This window comes from Ixodes scapularis, unplaced genomic scaffold (assembly GCF_016920785.2).
Source record: "Ixodes scapularis isolate PalLabHiFi unplaced genomic scaffold, ASM1692078v2 PGA_scaffold4__175_contigs__length_147842914, whole genome shotgun sequence".
Lineage (NCBI taxonomy): Eukaryota > Metazoa > Arthropoda > Arachnida > Ixodida > Ixodidae > Ixodes > Ixodes scapularis.
The window spans coordinates 4,892,523-4,915,327 of record NW_024609879.1 but is presented as its reverse complement, the minus strand read 5'-3'; the positions used below and the strand labels follow the sequence as shown (position 1 = coordinate 4,915,327).

At 45.3% G+C, this 22,805-nt stretch overlaps 1 protein-coding gene across 2 annotated transcripts in view; it reads right to left on the bottom strand.

The window, feature by feature from the left end:
* The window catches only part of LOC8041834 (PRKC apoptosis WT1 regulator protein), a 39,352-nt gene that overhangs the window by 12,218 nt on the left and 4,329 nt on the right, over window positions 1–22,805 (bottom strand). The window contains exons 1-6 of one of the 2 annotated variants that reach the window (XM_029995374.4): window positions 22,587–22,766; window positions 22,099–22,490; window positions 19,607–19,744; window positions 16,131–16,174; window positions 9,285–9,489; window positions 1,751–1,855 (exon numbers count right to left, since the gene is read on the bottom strand). In XM_029995374.4, coding sequence (XP_029851234.1) covers window positions 1,751–1,855; window positions 9,285–9,489; window positions 16,131–16,174; window positions 19,607–19,744; window positions 22,099–22,452 — 846 coding nt within the window. In that variant the 5' untranslated portion in view covers window positions 22,453–22,490; window positions 22,587–22,766. Of the gene's footprint in view, window positions 1–1,750; window positions 1,856–9,284; window positions 9,490–16,130; window positions 16,175–19,606; window positions 19,745–22,098; window positions 22,491–22,586; window positions 22,767–22,805 lie in introns of those variants that run through there. The other variant, XM_029995375.4, reaches the window with a different exon arrangement.

Genomic DNA, 22,805 nt, shown 5'->3' with positions numbered 1-22,805 from the left:
TGCCGTCAATATTTTCATTTGATGTTTCTAAACCTAAAGAGCTTGCATGCACTGTACATGCTCCCGCTAGATACTTAAGAAAAAACCTGCGCATGACCTTTTCTTTATACTATTCCTTTAAAACAAAACCTGACCACCAAAAAGCATCTTTTGGCCCCCCCCCCCCCCCCCCCCCCCCAAAAAAAAAAAAAAAAAAAAAAAACTCGGCCGTCGAAGGGTTAATGCCACCATTATTCGTGAATCTTATAAAAAAAACTTTTGTTTTGTTTTAAAGTGTTGTCTAAGGTGTCCCAAGAAAGATAGCAACATCGACAATTTGTGACCAAAACGGAATTTTGTAAAATGGGGTAATGCAGTTGCAACAAGAGGCCACAGCAGAGCTACATTTTCTATGCCACCTGCATCACATTTAATTTTTTCTTCAGAATAAATGTACAGAAAAAAGTCTCGAATTTATGAAACGAGAGCTCACTTTTAATCTGTTATAAAACAAACTAGCAAAGCATTAAAAGCATCTACGCTCGAGATTTACGGTTAGGGAAGTGCGTGAAAACAGAGGCTTGTTCGAGATGGACACTAAATTTACTGCACATTATGACTCTCTGTACCTTACAACCTAGTTTCTTTCGTGTAACTAATTTTCGTTGTATGTTTGCCCCCGTGTAACTAATTTTCCATTAAAATTAATTAATGAGCTACATGCTACATGCACATTACTGAATATCGCATGCTACGAATTCGTGAAAAAATATCCTAGCATTTATCTTCGTCGGGAAGTTCCAAATCTATGCGAAGTGCAGCTCAAAAAGTTGGCTAGGACCACGGACCTTTGAGTGTCGTAAATTTGCGACACTCGTCCAAAAAGGGTTAATAATGGACTTCCTGCGTGTTGCTAAGGGTATTGATTCTCGCTTGCTACGTGTGACACGCCAGATGTGTGACATGCCAGATGTTCACCGAGTCATCGAACATAAAAAATCTCTACACGTTTCACCGTATTTGAAAGCACAGAGTTGATGGTATGTGGTTTTTGCCCAAAGCTTGCGTCTAGCAGATGCGTACCACATCCACAATGGAAGTGATCTTAGAACGAGTTCGCACATCGGAAAGGTTAAAGGTGCGGTGCAACGACTGGCGGGCTTTGGCCAATTAATTGCGGGAATAGTTCTACGTCACCTATAGAAGAAAGCATAGAAAACTTTTTTTCTTACCTGCATTAGTTTTCATTAAAAAAATTATACAGGCTGAAGGTCAAGGCTACCTTTGAACATGCACAGTCCTTTGAGTGAGGTGTGCAGTGACGTCACTGGGAGAACCACATTGTTAGATTCGGCCACAATAGCACGCCGCTTTTGCTTAGCATCGTTGAAGGCTGCGGCGAGTGATTAAGAAAAAAGACGGTTCGTCACGGCGAACACGCAGAGGGTAGCAATGAAGACAAAACGGTTTTATTAACTTTTGGTAGATGGCACTGCAAAAGCTTGCATACTCCCAATGACGTCACGCAGCGGTCCTGATGATCGCCACACGCGGCTGCACGTCGGGAAAAAGTGAGTTTTTCCTTTTGCCATTATGCTGCAAAATTCCGATACTCTGGGGGAAGGTGGCACATCTTGTCGCACTTGTGCCAAGATAAACCGTATAAAAAATATAAAACTGCAGATTGATTCGACAAAAAAAACATTGCACCGCCCCCTTTGAAATGAACAGTGAATGCGGTAAATTGGTGAAACCAATATGGCGGACCCACCTTAGTCAGAGCCAGCACCTTCCTCTCCAGGTTGTGGATGCGCACCTCCTTCTCCCTGACCAACTGCACAAGGTTGCGGGACTCCTCACGCGAACGTTCCAGTGCCTGCAATGCAACACATCCAACAGAGGTCAAGCCAGGCCGGCCGCGGAAGTCCGTGGCTAAAATGAAAGAGTCAAAATCTTTTGACACTTTTGACTCAATGTGTTTTGCTATGCTGTTCAAGATGTGTTAATGGCCGTGGATATGCCTAGAAATTCGCAAGACTAAGCTGCTGTACCGGCAATCCTAAGCCGTCATGCTGGCACGTTTAAGCTGACATATATATTCATTCAAAACACCTCAAAGGCCTTTCGGCATTATATGAGGAGGGGCAATACAGTTGGATAAAAACATGAACATAAAAGTATGGCACATACCACACTGCATATCAACATCAGTACAATATCACAGGCACCAGTATAAGTCATAGTTATTACGGAAGTAGGTATTATGCAAAACACGTAAACTTGGAAACGAAACATACATATCAACATTATTATCTCAAATGTTGTAAACATGGATGTACACGGACGTAAGTAAAAAAACACGATGAGCTGGCTTTCACCTACGAGAAATGAATGGACGAAAGGATCTGACACTGTTATTCATGCTAAAATACCGTAATGGTTGTTATTTCTGACCGAAAAAGTTTAGGATCAAAAATACACATCATGGCTTCGGGAAAATTATTTCAGAGTTTGATGATACAAAGTAAGGCAGAATTGTTGATTGCTAATGTTGTCCCAAAAATATGCTTGAAGCCCTTAGTGTTAAAGGTTTGCGATTCTTTATTAAGAGAGCAGTGAGTTGGTGAGACTAAGCTGTCATGGTGGCGAATCCAAGGTGCCATGTTGGCAAGACCAAAGCATAAGACACAGGAGCGGTGAAAACGGGTGCTGCGTGTCGGCGTGCAACGGTTTCCACGGCAACCGGCTCTCGTATCCCTATGTCACTGTGACGTACCACCACAGATCAGATCTGGTTGGTCCAGAAAATGCCGTACAGTGCGTCTAGCAGCGAGCGGTGGAAAAGCAAATATGGCGACCGCTTGTTTGATTGATTCAGTTTGGATTCAGTGCAGTGTGGCTCGAACGCTCTCGTGAGGACGTTCTAGTCGAATGCAAAGTTATTCGAATTCCCACGGGTGACACGGAAGCTGTTGGGAAAGCACAACCTCAACTAGCAACCACCGCATCTTTGCAAGGAACAACGGCAGTGCCGAGAAACAGCGGTATGACACCGAGCGAGATTGGTTTGGTGGTTTGCATTCAAGGCGGGGAATGTTTGCCGGAATGCCCGATAATTCTTTCATCTGGCGCGACTTCATTGGCATAAAGCCAGTAAAACATCTTTGTGTACTTTTAAACGAAAGCAGGAATTTGCATCCGTTCTGCGGAATGTTTTCCCCGGGACTGGCACGCCGGAGGCCTCCAGCTGTCTCGGCGAAATTGGACACGTTGCATTTTAATTTTTAAATGAAGGTTTACACAACCTACACAGTCATTTATTGGAACGATTTCTATATCTTTTTTATTTCAGGACGGCTCGATAGCTTGATCGGGTGGAAAAGAAAAGCAGAAAAGCAAACGCCGCGTCGCTAGTGTTGTCAACATACCTTTTGCGGTAACGTTTTCTTCCTTCGACATTATTACTTTAAGGGGGGACACTACCCAAAAAAGCACATTGCTGCAAAAAAAATGTTGGTTTTGAAAAATGTTCTATTTACATCCTCCAAGATCTCGAGTATTCCCAGAAAGTTTCATTTGTTTACACTGCATAGTTATTTTTTTTTAATATTTTCTATCCACTAATGCAAAAGAAAAGCTAGACGTTGGAGCACTTCAGCACGTTTTCTCCACTCCACTTTTTGGCATACATTTCACTTCGGGAAAACTATTGTTTGGTAACAAGACAAAAGGGAAAACTAACTAACTCATTGTCTTTCCCAACTGGAATTTAAAGTGGAATTTTTTTTTTTTTTTTAAATTGTTTAATGTAGAATTACAACTATGGAATTGTTTCTTTTACTTTGAGGATGTCTTTTATAAAATATGTTAAAATATTATCGACAACATAAGAGGCAAAAAATTTATTTGCTTTTTCACTGCGATGTTAGCATAAAATAAACAACTTTTCTGAAATTTTGTTTTCACAGTTGCACTTTCCAGGCATTCTGCTGCATATCTAGTGAAGCAAAATGTTGGGTATTACATTAGTTTTCTAATGATAGTTTTCCTAAATGATGTCCGTGTGTTCCTGATAAAATTTACTAGAATTTATTTCACAATTCATGTACACAAATGAAACTTTGCACTGTATTCTGCCTTGCAACCACAAGTATATACTGCAAATTTCAATCATATTCATGCAGAGGTTCCAAAGATGACTTTTATGAGTAGTGTTCTCCCTTAATAGTAATATAATGGGAGTACAAGAATGTATGTGTCCTGTTTTATTTTTATTCCGAATAATTTAATTTATGTTTTGGGCATAAACAGTGCATTTTGAAGCGAAGCACTGCCAGTCGCTCAACGTTCGGGGACAAAGGCCGCCCAGCAATATGTGCGTAGCGCGACGGGCGTAACGGGCTGTTGCGTGCATGTGTCTTCGATCCACAAGTATTTCCTAGTATCGCCGAGTGGTGCGTCAGACAGAGTGCCACGCGGTGCCTAGCTTCCCGCTCATGTGTCCCCTGCTTCAGCTGCCATACCGGCGAGTTCAAGCTGCCATTCCGGCAATCCTGAGCCGCTATAGTGGCGTGTCTAAGCGGTCATGGCAGCAAATCCAAGCTGCCTTAGTTACAGAAATAAGGGTTATGGCGCAGGCTAGCTGGCAAACTTTCATACTCAAAAACACCAAGCCTTAAGAATGCCTTAGTGGCCATCTTAAGCTGTCAAGGTGCCATAGTGGCCATAGACCTTAGACCTTTTTGTCTCGATAGTTGCCTGACCTGCAGATAGAGGGCGCTGACGAACTCGCCGCCATAATGTTGCTTCAATTTGGTTGGTTTTGGTTTCAAAGTGCACGTGACTGTGTTCCTGCTTTATGTGGTTTTTGCCTAAATGCCGTGATACAAATGTTTCTCTTGTAGCACAGAACCAATGAGACAGTGGTACTGAGCCACTTTGAGGACTACGGAGTGGTTTCGAGCACAAATTGCAGTGTTTTTTTAACACCTTTGATGCATCAGATTATGGTCGGTGGCGAAATGACCGAACTGATGTACAGGGAAGATCACCATCACAGTGATGGAAGCAGCATTTGAACCTTTTGTAGCATGTTCTGTAGCATTCAAAATACTGGTATGAAGCAGCCGCTAACACTTGTAAAGCAACTGCAAATGAAAAAAAAAAGAAAAGTGATTCCATATTTAAATGAGTTTGTCTGTGATAATGATTAACAGTTCGTCTGACACAGGAGCACATTACTTATCACATCTTGTGCTAAAAATAAATAGGATATAAAAGGAACAGATAGCCTTCCTTATTTGAAATAAGGCTCTGGTCGGAGCGGGGTCCGTTTAAGAGGGGTACTAAAAATAGTTGAAAAATAAATCATAGCCCAACCCTTCAGTTGCAATAAAGCCTCCCTCCCATCCCTGTTCTACGCTCGGTAGTTTAAATGGCCTGTAAATATAATTTCTACAAAATGCCAGTAAAAACCAGCATATCCGCTACACCAATAAGAACCCAAGTTTTATGAACCTTCAAAACTCTAATATCATTAACTACAAAAACAACCACTAACAAGTATTATGAAAGCCTACATATGGGCTTTAAATGTAACACTGCTCTTCAGCAGCACTGGAACTAGAGTTGAATCAAGGTTCACTGCTCGTTCATTTGACAGCTGCACAAGAACTACCGTATTTATTAAAAAATAGAGATTTGTGTGCTTTTTTTTTTTCTTATATTTTTTTGGCTTTCTTTTTTCAGTTATTATTAGAGATTAATTTGCAATGAAGACAAAGAAGGTCGATCTGTAATAATCCTGAGAATGAATTCCGTGCCTATTGCGCTAACCCTCCAACAGGTCAGTCGCTGCTCCCAGCACTCCGGTGCAAAGCGGTGAAGCCTGACGTATGCACGCTCATGTGTGGTGAGATTTGTGAAGGATGAAAGGTAGAAATATTCTACTTCTACTTTTGTAAATATTAGGGCCGACCAATATTAAATTATTTTTATATTGTGCTTTAAGCCCATCCTGGCGCAGTTATGGCGCAATTTTGAGCGAAAATGACGCTTTGGAACGAGATGTAGCAGACTTTCGTTCATGGTGCAATTTGGCGCAAACAGCGCAGCACTTCCATCACTGCCATCGTCCACGGCCGTACGCTATGACACTATTTTCCAGAAAAATGAATTAATGACGAGACTAATACTACATGGATGTGAAGAAGCATGTCAACAGCAGGATTAGCTATTTGTTGAGTCGGGATGAACAGAAGAACTCGCGAGTTTACTTCTCACTATTTGGTTTTCGTGGACACTCAAAACTTTTTTGTGAACTTTGCAGACCAAAAAAGTATCTTATAATGATGCAGATAATATACAAAAAAAGAACAATACTGTTTCGGTCCGTATTACTAAAAATACAAAGAAAATCAACTGCATGAGAACTATTTTGACAGTCGACCCGACCTAGGCTGAGTAGGAAATCTCTTTAATTATCAACCCTGCTAAAATACTCATAGCAGCATTTTACAATTTTGGCCTCAGGAAGCTAAATATTTTTATATTGACATTTGCTTACGGCATACTCAAGATATAAGTGCCCGTCAAATTAAGTCTGACACTTGCCTTCCGTAAAAATGTCTACATAAAATTGAAGCTCAAGTCTAAGGTGCCGCTTTATGGACCAGAATAAACAGATCTTTATTGGTTTGAACAGATGTGCTTTGTAGATTTGGGCGTTGCCAGCCACTAAAAGTATATTCGCCATCGACAACACTCAACTCCAACGAGTTTTCTGCTGACGACTTTTTTTGCGTTAAATATTAATATTAATAATAATAATAATAATAATCATAATAATAATTGTGTTGTAAGTATGTTTATACATCAGGAAGTTAGTCAGCCTTAATGGGTGTCTGGTGTCTCAGCTGTAGATGAGAAATTTAACCAATGCAGTAAAACCGCTAGCCTGGGGTCTTTAATGTGCACCACACAGTAGCTATACACGACTGCACGCTGGTACGATGCTCATCCAGATTGAAACGCTGGTTCAATCATCAAAATTGATTTTGCATATGCTGTTTAGAGAGGCAAATGCAAAATCATGTACCGTAATATCCCGAGTCATCGCCCATCCCCGAGCCATCGCCCACCCCACTTTTTGGGCCAATATCGATTTCCGGAAAAACACCGAGTCATCGCCCACCCCTTCAAATACCCCAGCGCGGACTCTGCGATCCGCGAACACTCATCCTACCCGAATGACGTGGCCGGGGACCTTACAGTTGGAGGACGTCCGTGACAAAGTAAAACGAAGGAGGGAAATACACTTCTTTTTGTTTAAGCATTTCCTCCGTGAGCGACCCCAAAGTGGTCGTGTATCCGTGCGAAAAGAAAACGATGGAGATAACAAAATAAGAGTTCGTTAACGTAACCGCGGAGTGTTAGGTCAAAGTCTGTCTCCGCCGAAGTAAGGTCACCGCGAACCCGCTCCTTCTTCCCGTCCGTCGCGACCGCGGTTGTGCAATATTTTAGGCAAAGCCAAAGCGTAAATAAAGCTTTGCTGGAACGTCCTACACAGACTTGCAGAGCGTCCCAACCGTGCATTGATAACCCGCCCTGCACGGACGCACGTATGTACACACCAAACAAGAAAGTTCCGCAAGAGCTTGCAATTGACAAGGCGCCCGACTTGGCCCGACGCCAAAGTATTTGCCAACGCGACCGCCGGCTTTCCCGCTTTCCCAGCATAGCTCTTGGTCGCTTCTTTGGTCCGCTCGCTCCCTCGCTCGCTCGTTGCGCCTGGTCGGTTTTTCTATTTTCTTGTAGACTTTTTTTTTTTTTTTACTAACTAGAGGAACATAATGGTGACATTCTTTCACGGAACAAACGTTCGTGCTATACACGTTTGCAAGTCCGGCTTCAGGGCGCTGCCATCTTGCCTGTCTGGGGTGCGCTTGGACCAGTCATAATCCGATTACGAAGCCTTGCTAAGGCGTCGTAATCGGATTATGGCTGCTCCCGAGGGCGCACCCCACTGAGGAAGATGGCGGCGCCCTGAGACCGGACTTGCAAACGTGTATATGCAGATCGGCGGTGTTTCTAGCGCGTACGCAAGCATCGGACTTCGCTATAGTAAAATATTCTTTCGTGAGCATTTTTTTCTATAAAACAATGAAACTAAATAGAGTTTTGAGTTTGATGTATCTCTCGTGCATCAGCGCTAGATACGCAGAGAAAAATAGGCGGTTTTTTCCGCTTTTTTTCAAGTGTTTGTGCTCACCCACCGAGACATGGCCCACCCCACTTTTTTTAAAGAATTTCAGGCGGTTGGGGGGTGGGCGATGACTCGGGATATTACGGTATGCAAAAAAGAAACAAAAAAACGTTGTCGGTAATGCGCATATGCCCAGCCCGAACAGGGTTTTGGATTGGCACATGGAGACAAGGCTATTTCTTTACGTGGGCAAAGATTTTGCTTACACTATTCTACAATTCGCTGCTCGTGACAGTTTCTTACGCGACAAGTCCCAATCTTAGCGTTAAAATAAATTACATTAATTGAGGTTATCTTAAGAAAATCACTAAATCACTCGAAAAACTGGCGACATAGGACCGAGCACAACTTAAAATTCATAAGTAAACCGATCAAGTGGATGCTTATATCGCAGAAACAATTGAGAATGTCAAACACATGCAAGTCTGGTATTATGATGAAACAAATTGCCCAATGTCGACTTGTCATTATTCCTACCATCACATAAAATGCAAGGTAAACGTTCGTTGCCCATCACCTGAGTTGTCGTAGGTAATTGACCTTTGAACCCTCATGCAGTTTTACTCATCCACATAATGAGGCTCGGTGCTAACGCCTATCCCTGTGCCTCATCCTCACACACATTCGGTATGCCGACGGCGAAAACGGTCAGATGACGCTACAAAATCAACTGCACATTACAATGTAATGCAATTAGGTAGTAGATATAGACCAACACGCGGCCCCGACGTCACGCAGCTGCGGAGGTGTTGTCGACGGAACTGCGCTTCAATTCACGCAAGTTCGGTTTCTGCGCACGTGCAGTGCCCACACCTGGTGTGGGCAAATGCGGCCTTGCTTGTAAACAGCGTGTCGGTCTATAAGTATCAGACTACTATTTATGAAGTGTCGCGGTGAAATGGGACGAAAAACAAGAGTACAACGCATCTGCCAAGGTGCAAAGGGGAGAGCGGAGCGACGAGTCGAAGCAACTAAACTCCGAGGTGGCGGCGCCCGTGCAGCCGAGGATGCAAAGGTCTCCCAAGACGGAAGCAGGCCTTACCTCGTCCTTCCTCTGCATGGCCTCCCAGGTGCCGTTGGAGAGAACCCCCTGCGGCTTGGGGGGCAGCTGGGCACCGCCCGTGCTGCTGGACGTGGGGCCGCTGCTGTGGTTGCTGTCCTGCGCCAGGCTCAGGGCAGAGTCGGACTGGTTCACCGCGCTGTCATAGTCCTGGTTGTCCTCGTCGTCCGCGTCCAGGTCCGACGGACTGTCCCGACAACGGCGTCAGACAAAGCGCCACACACGGTCTTCGGTTGCAAAAATACCAACTAAAAGAAAAGACGCGCGCACGACGTCGTCGTCGGTGGATCCCGCCTAAAGCGACAAAGGACCAGAGTACACCGCAGAGCGGCAGAACTATCCGTCTTGATGTCGCAGCGTGGGACAGAGTGCAAAATCGAGGGGCACTAGATGCCCAAGCGTCGCCGAACGTAGGAAGCTGGAGGCAACCAAAGCTCCTCCTTGCCGTCCTCCCCTTGCTGCATTTGTTGCGAGACGCGAGCCAGGCGACACCGGGTGGATCCACTGGCGACGACATTTGCAGCGGGAAGGTGAGAGCCTCGTCTTCTAGGTGGTACAGGTTGCGAGCAGAGGCTTTTAGTAACCCCCAGAGCGACGCCCGGGCTGTGTTACAAATCCCAAGGCTGGTTCGCACGTCTGCATTCGACCGTGCAAAGACCACTCAGAAGGACTCGCGACGGGAGAACACTAGAGTGCCTAGATTTATAAAACACGTGCAAAAAAAAGAAGTTTTTTTTTTTTTTTTCAACAGCTTAAATGAAAAAAGAATCTCATAAAACAAATTTACGATGAAAAAAAAAAAAACAAAGAAAACTTAGAGCTATACTTATGGCGCAAGACGAATTTGTAGTTGGCGCCCGTGGGAGCCCGTGGAAAAGTGGCCGCTACGGTCAACGTGACTGGCCGCTATGGTCACGTGGTGCTTGCGTTCTTTCGGGAGCTTTATATAGGCTCTGAAAGTTACCTTATTAATCTTAGTATAAAGTGCAACTACAAAAAAAAAAAGAAAGACGTTCAGAACTCCCTGTAATGACGAATTAGAGCGCAGCTCTTAAGGAGGAGGGTATTGTACAGAGAGGAAGGTATGCCCCTCCTGCTCCCTCTCCCCTCCTCCTCCCCCTCGTGACGTCACTCGTGAAGGTCGTGATTTTCGTCATGATATTCATGAGTGACTGTGACGTGACGTGTGACGTCATCATGGAAAACATCCTATATTGCAATGCGCAAGTCACGAGTGACCCGCGCGTTGCATTATGGTATGTTTCCCATAATAAAACGCACGGAACCCATGTGATATCACACGTGAAGTCGATATGAGGAACCGCCCATAATGCAATGCGCGCATCACAAGTGAGACCCGTGCGTTGCATTATGGGACGTTTCCTATAATGCAACACGCGGTTATGCCCACGGCAACGCTGCTCAAGCCAGAAACGGGCGCCTAAGAGCTGCGCTCTAAAAAACAAAGATTAATAAGAGACTCTTAGAGCCCAAAGGAAGCTCCTGAAAGAGCGCAACCACCACGTGATTGCCTCGTGCGCCGGTCAGAAATTGACGACGGTGGCGGCACGCCGGAGTGTTCCCTTCCGGCAGAGGCAGCGGGGAAAAATGCGTTCAACCGGCGGTGCGCCACACCCAGCGTACGGCAGTGGCATGACTTTGCGGTGGCATGCAGGTCTACCACGTGACCAGTGGCGCCTGCTGCGGGTGCAAAGTACAAATTTGTTTTGCGCAATAAATATAGCAGTAAAAATTTTTCTTTTTCAGTTGTAAATTTGTTTTATGACATTCTTTTTTCTCTAGGCTGTTTAAAAAATAAATTTTTTCCCTCGCATGTGTCTTTCAAGAGAGGGAGCGAGTGAAAACCGCGGACAGTATTTGGAATTTCATGGTGGACACCTCCCATCCAGACTTCTCGTCTGCATGGGAGGTGAGGGCAACTCCTTCCCCTCCGGTGGAAGGGCACGTACCGGAGGCGGGACAACTCCAGCTCCTCCCGAACGTTACCCCCTTGCTATATTGATTAATTGATTGGGGTTTCATGGCGCAAAGACTACTAAGGCCAAAATGCGCCATTCCCCCCCCCCCACCCCCCGCCCGCCCCACCCGCCCGCCCGCCCCGCCCGCCCGCCCGCCACCCCCCCTCTTGCTATAGAAGACACACTGGCACTACCTATCAGAACGGTACTTCCCAAACTCCACTACCCTGCCATCCATTAAAAATATAAAACATGGTGTCGTGACCATCCATTCCCCCACCGTGGGCCTTTTGCGATGCCCAAGCTGTTTGATTCTGATGCACGAACAATTGACGGTAGAAATGTTTTCTTCTTTACATTTCATACAGTCGGAGTGAACCGGCTGGGCTAGAGACCATCGCTAAAAGAAAACAAATGCGTGCCAGCAGGAATGACATTCTTAATGATTGAAGTGAGCACGTTAGAGCGCTGTTATAATCCTGGCCAGCATGTAGCGCCACAAGGTCCCCTGGTGGCCTAGTGTGACGATGACTGGAAGTGCGGCGCTCTATATTAAACAGGGGCCACCCGGCTCCCTCAGTTAGTGTTGGGTTGGTACCGAACTACGTGTGTCATGTTTCCGCTTCTCGCCGCCGACGAACGTTGGCCGGTGCAAAGCGAGTTCGGTGTACACTTGTAACAAGCGCAACTTCTCAAAACGAGATTGGGGTCGGATGCCACGACTCACAGTTCCGGCTCAACGTTGAGCTGCAACCTGTACTTTGTTTCACCAACACCACCGCAGAGAAGCCAATTTTTTTGTTCTTTTTCCATCTTATCCAGGTGGTTTGCGAATCTTTGAGGAAACCCTCGTGACCCATAGTTTGGGAAACATGGACAGACACCTAGAGCCCTTTCTTCTGGGTATAACTAGACCCACAAGATTTCACGGGATTTGCAGGATCAAATCTACGCACTATTTATGAGAAATGATCGCTTATCGCACGGCGAGAATTATTTCGAGCCAACGATGAAAGAACAATGTGCAAAGCATACGGGTAGCAGTGTTGCGGAGTTGCCACTCCGGAGTTGGAATGATTCCGAAATCATTCCGCATTTTCGCAACCCCGGATAAAATGGGCACGGAATGGCGGTGACGTTGAGGGGAATGGAATGGGAATGGAATTAGACGCCTTTTGCCCGGAATGGAATGGGAATGGAATGGGCCCGGGTCTTTATATTTATTTATTTATTTAGATATATATATATTTTTTGGGGGGGAGAGTGGGGTAGCGTTCAACTATACCGAGAAAGTCGGCGAGTCAGTTGTTCACAAATAAAATGAATACAAAAAACAAGCGTCAAAGCAAAGAGCAAAGAGTAGAGAAGGGAGAATGGGGGGGGGGGGTCAGGTCGACGGTGGCGCCTCTCACGAACACGCTGGCGACGGGCTTCACTGGTGTTACACGAGAGCGAAACAAAAAGCCAAGCCCCAAGCAAAAGAAATGAAAGGAGCGACATAGAAAGAAACCGCCATGCACGGCTCTTCGTCGTCCTTCTTGTCTTGCGTTTTTTTTTTTTTTTTTGTGATGGCATGGAGAAAGCACGCACGCGCAAGGACTGAGATCTGGGAGTGGGGGGCGACTCATAACTTGCAGAGCTCTTATAACTCGTTGACTCCCACGCCACCGAAAGATAATCAGGTATTGTTTTCTTATAGTTCAAGGAGCGCTGTTCAGCACGCGGCGGCCAACCCTGCTGCCTTCCACGTTCATTCGCGCGCACTCCTTTGAAGTGAGAAATCTGGGTTTGCTTCGGCATTAAAACAAAGCGAGATTCGCTTCTCTCTTCTCTTGCGCTTTGCTCCGACTCTTGTATTTTATACTGCATTTTTACGTGTAAGTCCGCCTTTTACTTGGTCTTAGTTCTGATGCTTGTTTTCTGTGTTATATATTTTACATTCAGATGGGTTAGAGTTGCAAGCAAGCTAGCGGATTCCCATTCATTTCCTTTGACTTTAGTCTCTGCATACTTTGTTTCACCTTGCGTTGGACCGCTGCGGACGCTACGAGTCACTTCAGGCAATCCAGCACTGTGAGCTTAGTAAAATCAGTGCTTTTTTTTTTGACGCATTTAGCTTTTTTTTTTTTTGCAATTGTCTATGCGTTTGACAATGTCAGCTTTCAACTGCTTATGCCGGCAACACAACAAGGTTGGGCAGTATCGTATTTCAGCAATACATTTTGTATCTGTATTTCTGTATCGCACAATACATTGGTTCAAATACATGTGGAATGTTTCTTTTTATCACGATAATATCAAGATGAAATATATTTTGTTACATTTCGTGAAAAATACCCGGTCCCTTCCACCCCCTCCCCCGAAAAACAAAATACAAATCTGAACGCCTTTTTTTTTTTTATTTTTGAGGACATTAGGGTCAAGGAGACATTGGTGCATTGTTACTATGCTGAGCAAGGTTCCTTCCGATTTTACAAATTATTTTTCTCTTCTGAGCAATGTTGCCTAGTCGGGACTTGAAACAGGTAACGTACCAGGAGTTGAGTTGGAGCATCTTTTACCGCAGGTCCCTAGGTAGGGATTTCATGAGTCATTGTTTACTAGGCATTCAGTGCCCGCTTCTAGTTATTTAGAGCCTTGAGAAATAGGAAATCAAAGGAAGTGTTGCTTGGCCTGGTAGCCGAGTAGCTAAGTCACAGTCCGCTGCAACACGAGTCTGGCGGTGGTTGACTTGGAATAGGATGACAGAAGCAGTGAAATTCAACACATATCCGAATGCGTCTGCGCCTGTAATTTTGCACTGCCCAAGGGTATGTCATCAGTCGACGTGAACGTGACCCGCTGCTCTGGTGATCCGATAGCCAGGAAGGAGGCCAGACTTGTCCTCGCTGTGCCGACCCAGACTTCGTACACCTGCGACTCGCCTAGAGCGCGCTGTTTCTCGGAGAGCTCGCACCTGTGCCGGTCATCTCAGGTCGCAATCCACGAGGTCTCTGTTTGGATGATGCTAGGCGAAACTTGAGGACTGCCATTCGTGCGTTGGAGGCGGAGGGTGGGCAGGTATAGCGTCACAAAAGGGATACCACCGTATCGATTTTTCAACCGTAACAAAAGATAAGACATGTGCTCCAGGATACTTCAGGTGGTCCTCCATTTTCAAAAATTCCAAATGCAACTGCCTACATGATCTTCAACGAGGTCTCCTACAATGAAAGTATGTATTGTTCTTTCATACAACAGCGTGAGAAAAGTTTCATGTTCAAGGCAACACTTACAGATACAAGAATACTAGTTCATTCCACCGTCACGTCATGTGATCAGTGTTGACAGGGGTGCCCTTATTGGACAGGGAAGTGGTGACGTTATGATGGAATGTATTTAGAGGCCGAAATCTTTTCACATCATCCGTCAGACAGACAGGATGCCAGGGAAGAGACCACGGCCCATCCTTGGGGAACGTTTTTTTGAACCCACTGAAGACTGCCCTCCGTTCGGAACCCCTACCTTCAAGGCGAAGTGCCAACCCTGCGGAATAGTAATTTTGGGATAAAAAACTGCCACTTCATACTTAATAAAGCCTCATCTCAATTGGCGTCTCAAAGAAATTTGAAAATTGTATTGCATTATCAGTATTTGTATTTCTTCTTGCCTCTTTTTAAAATGTATTTCCGACACGTATCGCGATGCATTTTTACAGATATGTTTGAGTATCAGTATTTTAGCTACTATTTTCGTCTGTCCCAGTATTTGTATTTTTAAATACATTTTTTAGCATTTCTGCCCAACCCTGCAACGCAATGTAGCTGTGAAATGCCTTTTTTACGTTTAGGAACTATAGGAATGGAATGGAACGATTCAACCATTTCAGGAGTGGGAATGGGCCCAGTGTCCCCATTCCTGGGAGTTGAACGGAATGGAAATGTCGAAAGCTCTAATTCACCGGAATGGAATTGAAATGGAATGTGGGTGCCTGTTCCGCAACACTGACGGGTAGTATGACATCAATTTGAGCAAATATATAGATCTTAACGAAAGGTCTCCCAGAACCAACGATCAGTTTGGAGTCGAGCCATACTGTCCAAACCTCAACGTTTTCAAGTACTCCTCATCGCAACTCGCCGAAGCCGGCCACACGTACACAAAAAGAGGAGCTGCCATCCACCGTGAGATCCAAAACCCAAGTAAACTTTAATCAAAATCTCAGTGACGAAGAAAAGAGTGCTATCTAGTGCATGCGCCTTGTGCAGGATGCCTGGCACACCCGTTCTGCTAGTCACGCCAGCATGCTGCTTTCTGGTAAAAAATGACCGAGAGAAGGAATAGTTTGGACAGCGACCTTTTTGTTGTGATCGATAATGCGGAGAAACTCGAAAAAGTGTTTCTCAATTTTTATTCAAAGACGCCCTAGTTTTCTCGGAATGGTGTTGGTGACGATTTCGTGGACACTAGCGTTTAACCCGGAAATCAAGCGAATGATGATGGTATTTGTGGCAATTAATTTCTGTAGAATTCTTTTCTTTGCTCTTTTTTTTTGTTAAGAAAGTACACACCCCTCAGACAGACCAAACGGGCTATCGGTATTGTAAATAAATAAAAAAAAAATAAAGAGCAGAAGTGTCGCACAGCTACCCGATAGATGGCGCCAGCGTGATATCTTGTATTAAGCTGTCGCAAGTGGTCGCAGCACAGTTGATCAGAGTCAAATGCAAATGTCCGAACCAGCCTCTGTTTGAGAAGATCCGAGTTACTACTACGTGTCATACCGCGCAAAAACATGCATAGGGTGACGCTGGACGTAAGCAGGTCAAAAGCATCCAGAAGCTGACCAAAGTGAAAACTATATATGCACCTTTTGTTGTTTCTCGTTGGGTAGGGCTTGGTTGTGTTCTTGACCTGGTTATGAAAGGAATGAGAGAAGATTGCCTTTTTAAACAGTCAGATTATGAAGCTATGTTGCATGAAACTTGGTTCCTCCTAGCTCTCGCCAGCTGTTTCTTTCACACTCCTTTGCGATGACTAAAGTGAGATTCTTAGCAACTAAAAAGCACTTTTTTTTTTCATATTGCATCTTGCTGCAATGCAAGAAATTTAAGTTTTCTTTTGCCTGCTGAATGATGAAACCAATTATTCTGCCAGCCAAGACACCCCCCCCGAGTCGCAAGTACCTCAAACGAGCGCAGAAGTTTACTCGTAAAATATGATGCCCAATTTTTAAAAGAATAGTGCATGGTGTCTGGCTGACTGACTTCAAGTTCATTTATTCAATTAATGTGTTACAATGGGTTATTGTAGAACTAGAGTATGCAGATAGGAAAAGAGGACATGCTTGTTTTTTGATTCCACAAATGTGACAACCTCTTTTCAATGATGTAAAGGAATGCAAGGGTATATGTTGTATCTAACATCAGATATAAACTTGCTTCTCTTTCCACTGCTTAGTTCAATGCAGAGTCACTAGATAGGTTACAGAGTAACGCAAATTTTGGGCAGCGCACCTCCAATTTTGGTTCCATGCACAAGCGGAAATTCTTTTTGGCCTCTCCACAATGAGGCAATTCCGATTCGTAGAGACAGATAGTTTTATAAGAACTATATCTCGAACACCGACATTTTATTACGCTCCAACTGATCACTGCATTCAACCACCATCACTGATCTCTAGCAACAAAACTTACCAATAAGCTTTCTTCATTTGTTTTCAAACAGAAGAATGCTTTCTCAAATGAGAATGAGCCAGGTACTGCAAACCCATGCACTCAAATGAGTACATGTGCACTCAAAGGAGTGTACATTTTTGCAGTGCTTCCACCGAGTCCACTCAAGGTGCAAAACTTGGCCGGTGGTGGTGGTACAGACAAAAAAAAAAAGAAAAAATCAACTTAAAAGGGGAACTCCGCCAATTTTCTGATAGTCTTCAATATGGCTGGAAATTGGCAGACCCCATCAATAACCCTTCCTCTAGTCCTAGCCAAAAATATTTTATTAGAATAAAATTTTTCCGTGAAGTTAATTAAATTTTCAATTACGCCGGCTGTGAGGGTTCCGGGAGGCGACTCTCTACTGGCAAGAATAAAAAATCCCTTCTTTTCCCTACCTGTGTACGTCACCGGTGGGAAGGCAGACGAATAACCTGGGCGGCCGCGAAGCGGCTTTCCAGGTCGCCAGCGAGAAAGATTATTTTTTTGCAGCTTTAATGTTGAAAGCTTTTTTGGAATGGGTAGCAAACTGTGCTCCACGGCAGAAAGTATGAACAGTGTTGTAAGAGCTTCTTTTTTACCCTTGTTTTCATGGGTGAAAAAAATGCACTCCCCGGCAGCGGTGGAGGCAAGTAATGTCAAAGTGCTTTTGCGCGAGCTGTGTGCTCAGAGAACCAGTGTCACTTGAAACATTCTCGCTTATGCTCGGAATACTTTACATCTGCGTGCTAAGAGTTGAGCATCCTTCTCTAGTTGGAACAGCTTCAAGGGTGGCAATCGCAGACTCAAGCCCAGTGTGACTACTACGACCTCCGTCAAAAAAGGAGCACTAATAATATTGGGAAAAATAGAGCACTAGTCAACATTTGGTGCAGTCACATTTGTGGTTCACAATTGCTTCAGTGATTTTTTTTCAAGAAGCGCTATATCCAATTCGGACATTGAATCAAGCACGGGCTACTTTTGGAGTTCCACTCACACTGTCAATCTCTTGAAAAGAAGAAGTGAAACGTCTAAAAGTGCATGTCTGAATTTAACAGGACTTTAGACAGGCTGCATGCATGCATTACAAAGGTTTAGGGAGCAGGTATTGAGCTCCATTAAAATACGATAGACCAGTTGCCTTGGTTGTTCGTCAAATTGTTGGTACGCGATTTTCTCTCGCAGAAGAAAGGTAAAATGTCTTTATTTTATTCTATTGCAGAGAAATGTTATATAAGGTTGAAAAGCTTTTAAAACTATGAAAATATTAATGTCGTTGAGGGGAGGCATGTAAATTTACTGCTGATGAAACTGCAAAAACCAAAACTTAATTGAAAAAAAAAAAAAAAAAATTTTTTTTCTTACGCAGAATTATTTATTTTTTCATGTGCACTCGTGGATGACTGAACGCATTGCGTTCTACTCCGACAGTATATAAACAAACAAAAATAAATATGGGTGCCAATTTTTCTTTGAGTAGATTTTTGTTAACTTTTTTCAATTAAACATTTTTCGATGCAATTTTGTATTTTGCACACTATCGCATCTTTGAGGAAATATTCTTTATTGGAAGATGAAGAGCGTATTTGTGTATACACGAACCTTTATGAAGGCCGTCTGGCAAATACGAATGCACTTCACTCCATTCTATACATTGCAATGTTTATGAGAATCACAGTCTAGCATGTGCACGTTCATCGCTTCGGAAGGCGAGCAAAGTATGTGCCACATGCACAAACGCTGAAAATGGCACCGACCAGAAGCGCTTTTCTGGAATGGTTTACAGATAGATGCTTTGCTATATTACCCAAGCACCAAGGAACATATGCATGCCACAAAAGTAGTGCTGGCATATGCGACAGTAACTTATCTAAAGAAACTGTAAAAGAAATGACACATTCTTTCAGGTGAAGCAGGTCTGTGGTGCACTTGTTCCCCCTTATTCCGAGCATTTTTTGTAATGATTGGGTAATTTGTAAAATAAAAAAAAATTGCGAGACTCCTTTAACCTTTGTTTACTAGCACCATTGCTTGCTTGTGATAGAAGAATGGATTTACGCTAGTGATTTCACGAAACTAGCGAGCCGCAGCTTGAGCGTACCGAGTTGCAAGAATGGTTCTCCCAAAATCCCAATTGCTTTAGTTTTTTTTCCTTATAGTTTAGCACATAGGCCGAAGTAATATTTTCTGAAAATAGAGATTATTATCAACTTCAGATGTTTTCTCACCATTCAACGTGAGAAAGGCGGGCGCGAGCATATCCGATTATCGGCCGCGTGCGTCGCTTCACACCGGTGACGTCATGTTCGGATGGCGAGCAAAACTGGGGAAAAACTAGGAAAAACGGGTTTCAGTAGCGAACAAAATAACACATTTTTAATTAAATAAGAGTGAATCTCAGGAAATAAGACAGCATTTCGGAATCAGGAAGCCATCAGCATTCAGATGATGCCTTAAGAATAGTTAGCGCAAGAGATCGGTGCGGATAAAAAAGATGAAGTATGTCGAATAATTAAAAGATTGTTAGCAAGAGAAAAGGAATGCAATACAGTGCATTTAGTCCCAGGCAAAGATGACCAATGTGACACAACATAGGGAAATATCTAGGGATTTGGGGAGGGGTTAGGGAACTCTGGGGGCAGCTCACCTCTTGTGGCGCCTGCCCATCTGTCGGGCCAGCGAAGCCAGACTCGTGGGGCACCTCGTTGAGGGCTGTGTTGCGCCGTGTTTCGGCCGACATGCTCAGCAGCTCCTCTTCCTCCTCACCCGTGCTGCCTCCAGTGCTCTGCGCAGTGCACACGCCTAGTCAGGCACGAGCCACCCCCAGGGGTCTGATTTTGGTCACCTTGAGAGCAAAATTTAATCTGGCTCTCACAGAGAGGGCTAAGGAATCATTTGCTAATGTGTGAAGAAAACGGTTTGCCTGCTACAAAGCGTCCTTTGCATACGAAAATGAAACGAGTAAAATACTATACATCGTGTGGTAACAAACAGACAGAAAAGTGGATCGTCTGCTATGAACCAAGTGCCGTGGTAAAGTGATATCGCACGCAAGTTGAAATTGCGATTGTCTTCTATCTCACGTTGGAAGTGACAACCTGTGCTTTCTTAGCATGTCCTATGTCATTCTGTTTCCGTACACAAGCTGACATCAGGCAATGAATGAAAGAACAGCTGAGACAAGTACCTCAGATGCTGTAAGACTTGTCTCACCATAATACTGCCTGATCATGGACTTGCGAACGGCTCAAGAGTTTCCCATTGGTCAGTAGCACTCCTCCAGCATGAGATCTGTGATGCCATGCCCAATCAGCAGCCCAGAAAGCTCTTGCACTTACCCAGGATCAAAATTGGAGCTCATCTAGACCAGCTCCAGAAAACAGGCTACAATGGAAGAGCAGATAGAAATAGGATGCTTCTCCTTAAGGCTGTAAAACAAACTGCAACATGGCAGACGAGCTAACACTACACAAGATCTGCATCTATAAACACAGACGTAGTGGCTTGGAACTCATTATATAAGCTAATTACGAGCTTGCAAGCTCAATGGTACCTTTGGCACATGCGCGCTACTGTGCAGTATTTCCAGCTGCACCAGGAAAGGGTTTAATTTCAGAAATGTGTCAGAAGCTAAAATTACATGAGCCACAAACATCTGGAGAAAACAGTCATAAGAACGCTGACATTCACTAGACTCTGTTGTCATTCATTGTTTTGGAAAGTGCAGCCTGCAATGACCTGCAAGAGCCCACAGCCATTTGTAGATTGTGTCAGGTGAAGGGCTCAAGGCAAAGGAAAGGAAGGCTGGGGAAGAGGAAACAGATGGATTGTTGGACACGAGAGGAGGAAACATCTCCCTCGTTCCAGCAGTCTGCCTGCTTCCTCCTCCCCAGCCTTCCCTTTTCTTTGCCCTGAACTGTTAACCTGTCATCGACTATAGGTGTCGTGTCGGTGTAATGCCGTTCATTATTGATGTTCACTCACAAATTTCTTCCTTTTGCTTGCAGAGTATTGTGGGTTCCACCTGTCCAACTAACACTGCAAAAGACACTTTGCTAGTGTCGCAATAGAATTATTGACTGAAAGCATTGCGGTATTAATGTGAGGTACTGATGATCCACTGATGTCTTAAGTAGTTGTTGAGAATCCTTAACGATCCATGACTCTTTAGGATGGCTCTGGGATGCTATCAACATTCCAGACACATCATGAGTGCAACACCTGTAATTTTATGGAGCTTTTTGCTGGACGACTGCAGAACATTAACAACATCCCAAAATGATTGCGATTGCATGGGTGCTTCAGACGCCTTTAGGACGTGATCGGCATTTCAAATGTGTCCCAGAAGGTGTATCTGGAGCACAGACGTACAGATGGCTGCGGATGCTAAAGTCTCAGGAACGTCTCTCAAATTTCCCTAGTTGCATGGGCACTGCTGGACATCTGCGAACGTCTCCTGCACCTGTAGGATGTTACAAATGTCTGCAGAATGTCACAACTGTCCGAGAAACGTCCCAGCCACAATTATGCCTGTATGGAAGTGCCCACATGCCTGCCGCTGGCAGCACACGACTCTGGAAGTCCTCAGGATGTCACGACGTTCCACGAATGTCCCGTGGAAGTACATAGGACATATGCGTGCCTAGAGCACAACGCACGAGGTTGTATAAACAAGCTCGTCACCTGGAAGCACACAGGGTTCTACGGACATTCTCACGACATATCAATGTTCCACAGATGTCCTTAGAATATGTAAAGAATGACCAAGTGTCTGGGATAGTATGCCCGAGATTGCACAGACCTGCTTGTCAGGTTGACCAACCTGGCAGCAAACATGGTTCTGAGGATGTCCTCACGATGTCCTAACGTTCCACCGACATGCTGAGGACGTTCAAAGGACGTCTGTGCGATTGGGGCGATACGTGAGGTTGTCCGCACGGGCTCGCCACGTTAACCACCTTGGCAGCGCGTGGGGCTCTATGGGCATCCCAAGAATGTCCTAACGGTGCATGGTTATTTCGTGGCCGTTGAGATGGTAGCGCATGGACATCCTGTCCATGCGCTGCCAAGCCAGCTCAGGATGTCCTAACGTTGCATAGTTATTTCGTATCAGAGACCATTCTTGCGGGGGCCCCTCACCTCGGTGGACTGGAGATGCACGACGCCCGTGCTGCGGCGCTTCTCGCGCAGCTTGCGTCGCTCCCGCTGCGCCTTGCACTTGTTGGGGTGGTTGGGCCGCGGCGGGCAGCGCTTGTCCTTGGCCCTCGCGCAGGGCTTCGGGGAGGCGTCGTGCTGCTCCGGTGCCGCCTGGGACCCCTCGGGGCAGGCCCCCAGCGCGGCCCCGGAGTCGCAGTCGCCGGCCGAGCACTCGCGCATCGCCAGCGCGCCGCGTGCCACCGCGTTGGCCCGGGCCGTGCGGATCCGTGTGCGCCGTGAACTCTGCACCTCCAGCTCGTGGTCCACGTCCTCCTGGCTCAGGGAGCTCGATGCCATCTCGACCCGCCGCTCACGGCCTCGCGGGTTGCACGAGTCTGCGTCGAGCCGTGGCGGAGAGTCAGCCCGCTAGGCCTAACTGTCAAAGTAGCGCGGAAGGAAGCGCGCCGTCGTTTGGTTTCGGGCTTTCGTACGGCGGTGCCGACGGGCTTTGGTCGACGCGGATCGTCGGGTCGGTCAGCGGAACTGGCCGTGCCGTTCTCGGAGCGTTGTCATGGTTGCGCTGCTGCTCGGGACAAACACGCAGGCGGAGAAGGTGTAGGGCCCGAAGTACGGTGTGCGTCCCTCCGTGTTGCCGTGGTGCGATCGTGCGATGTCTCGTCAGCTGGAAGCTTTTCCAGCTTTTCCTGCGG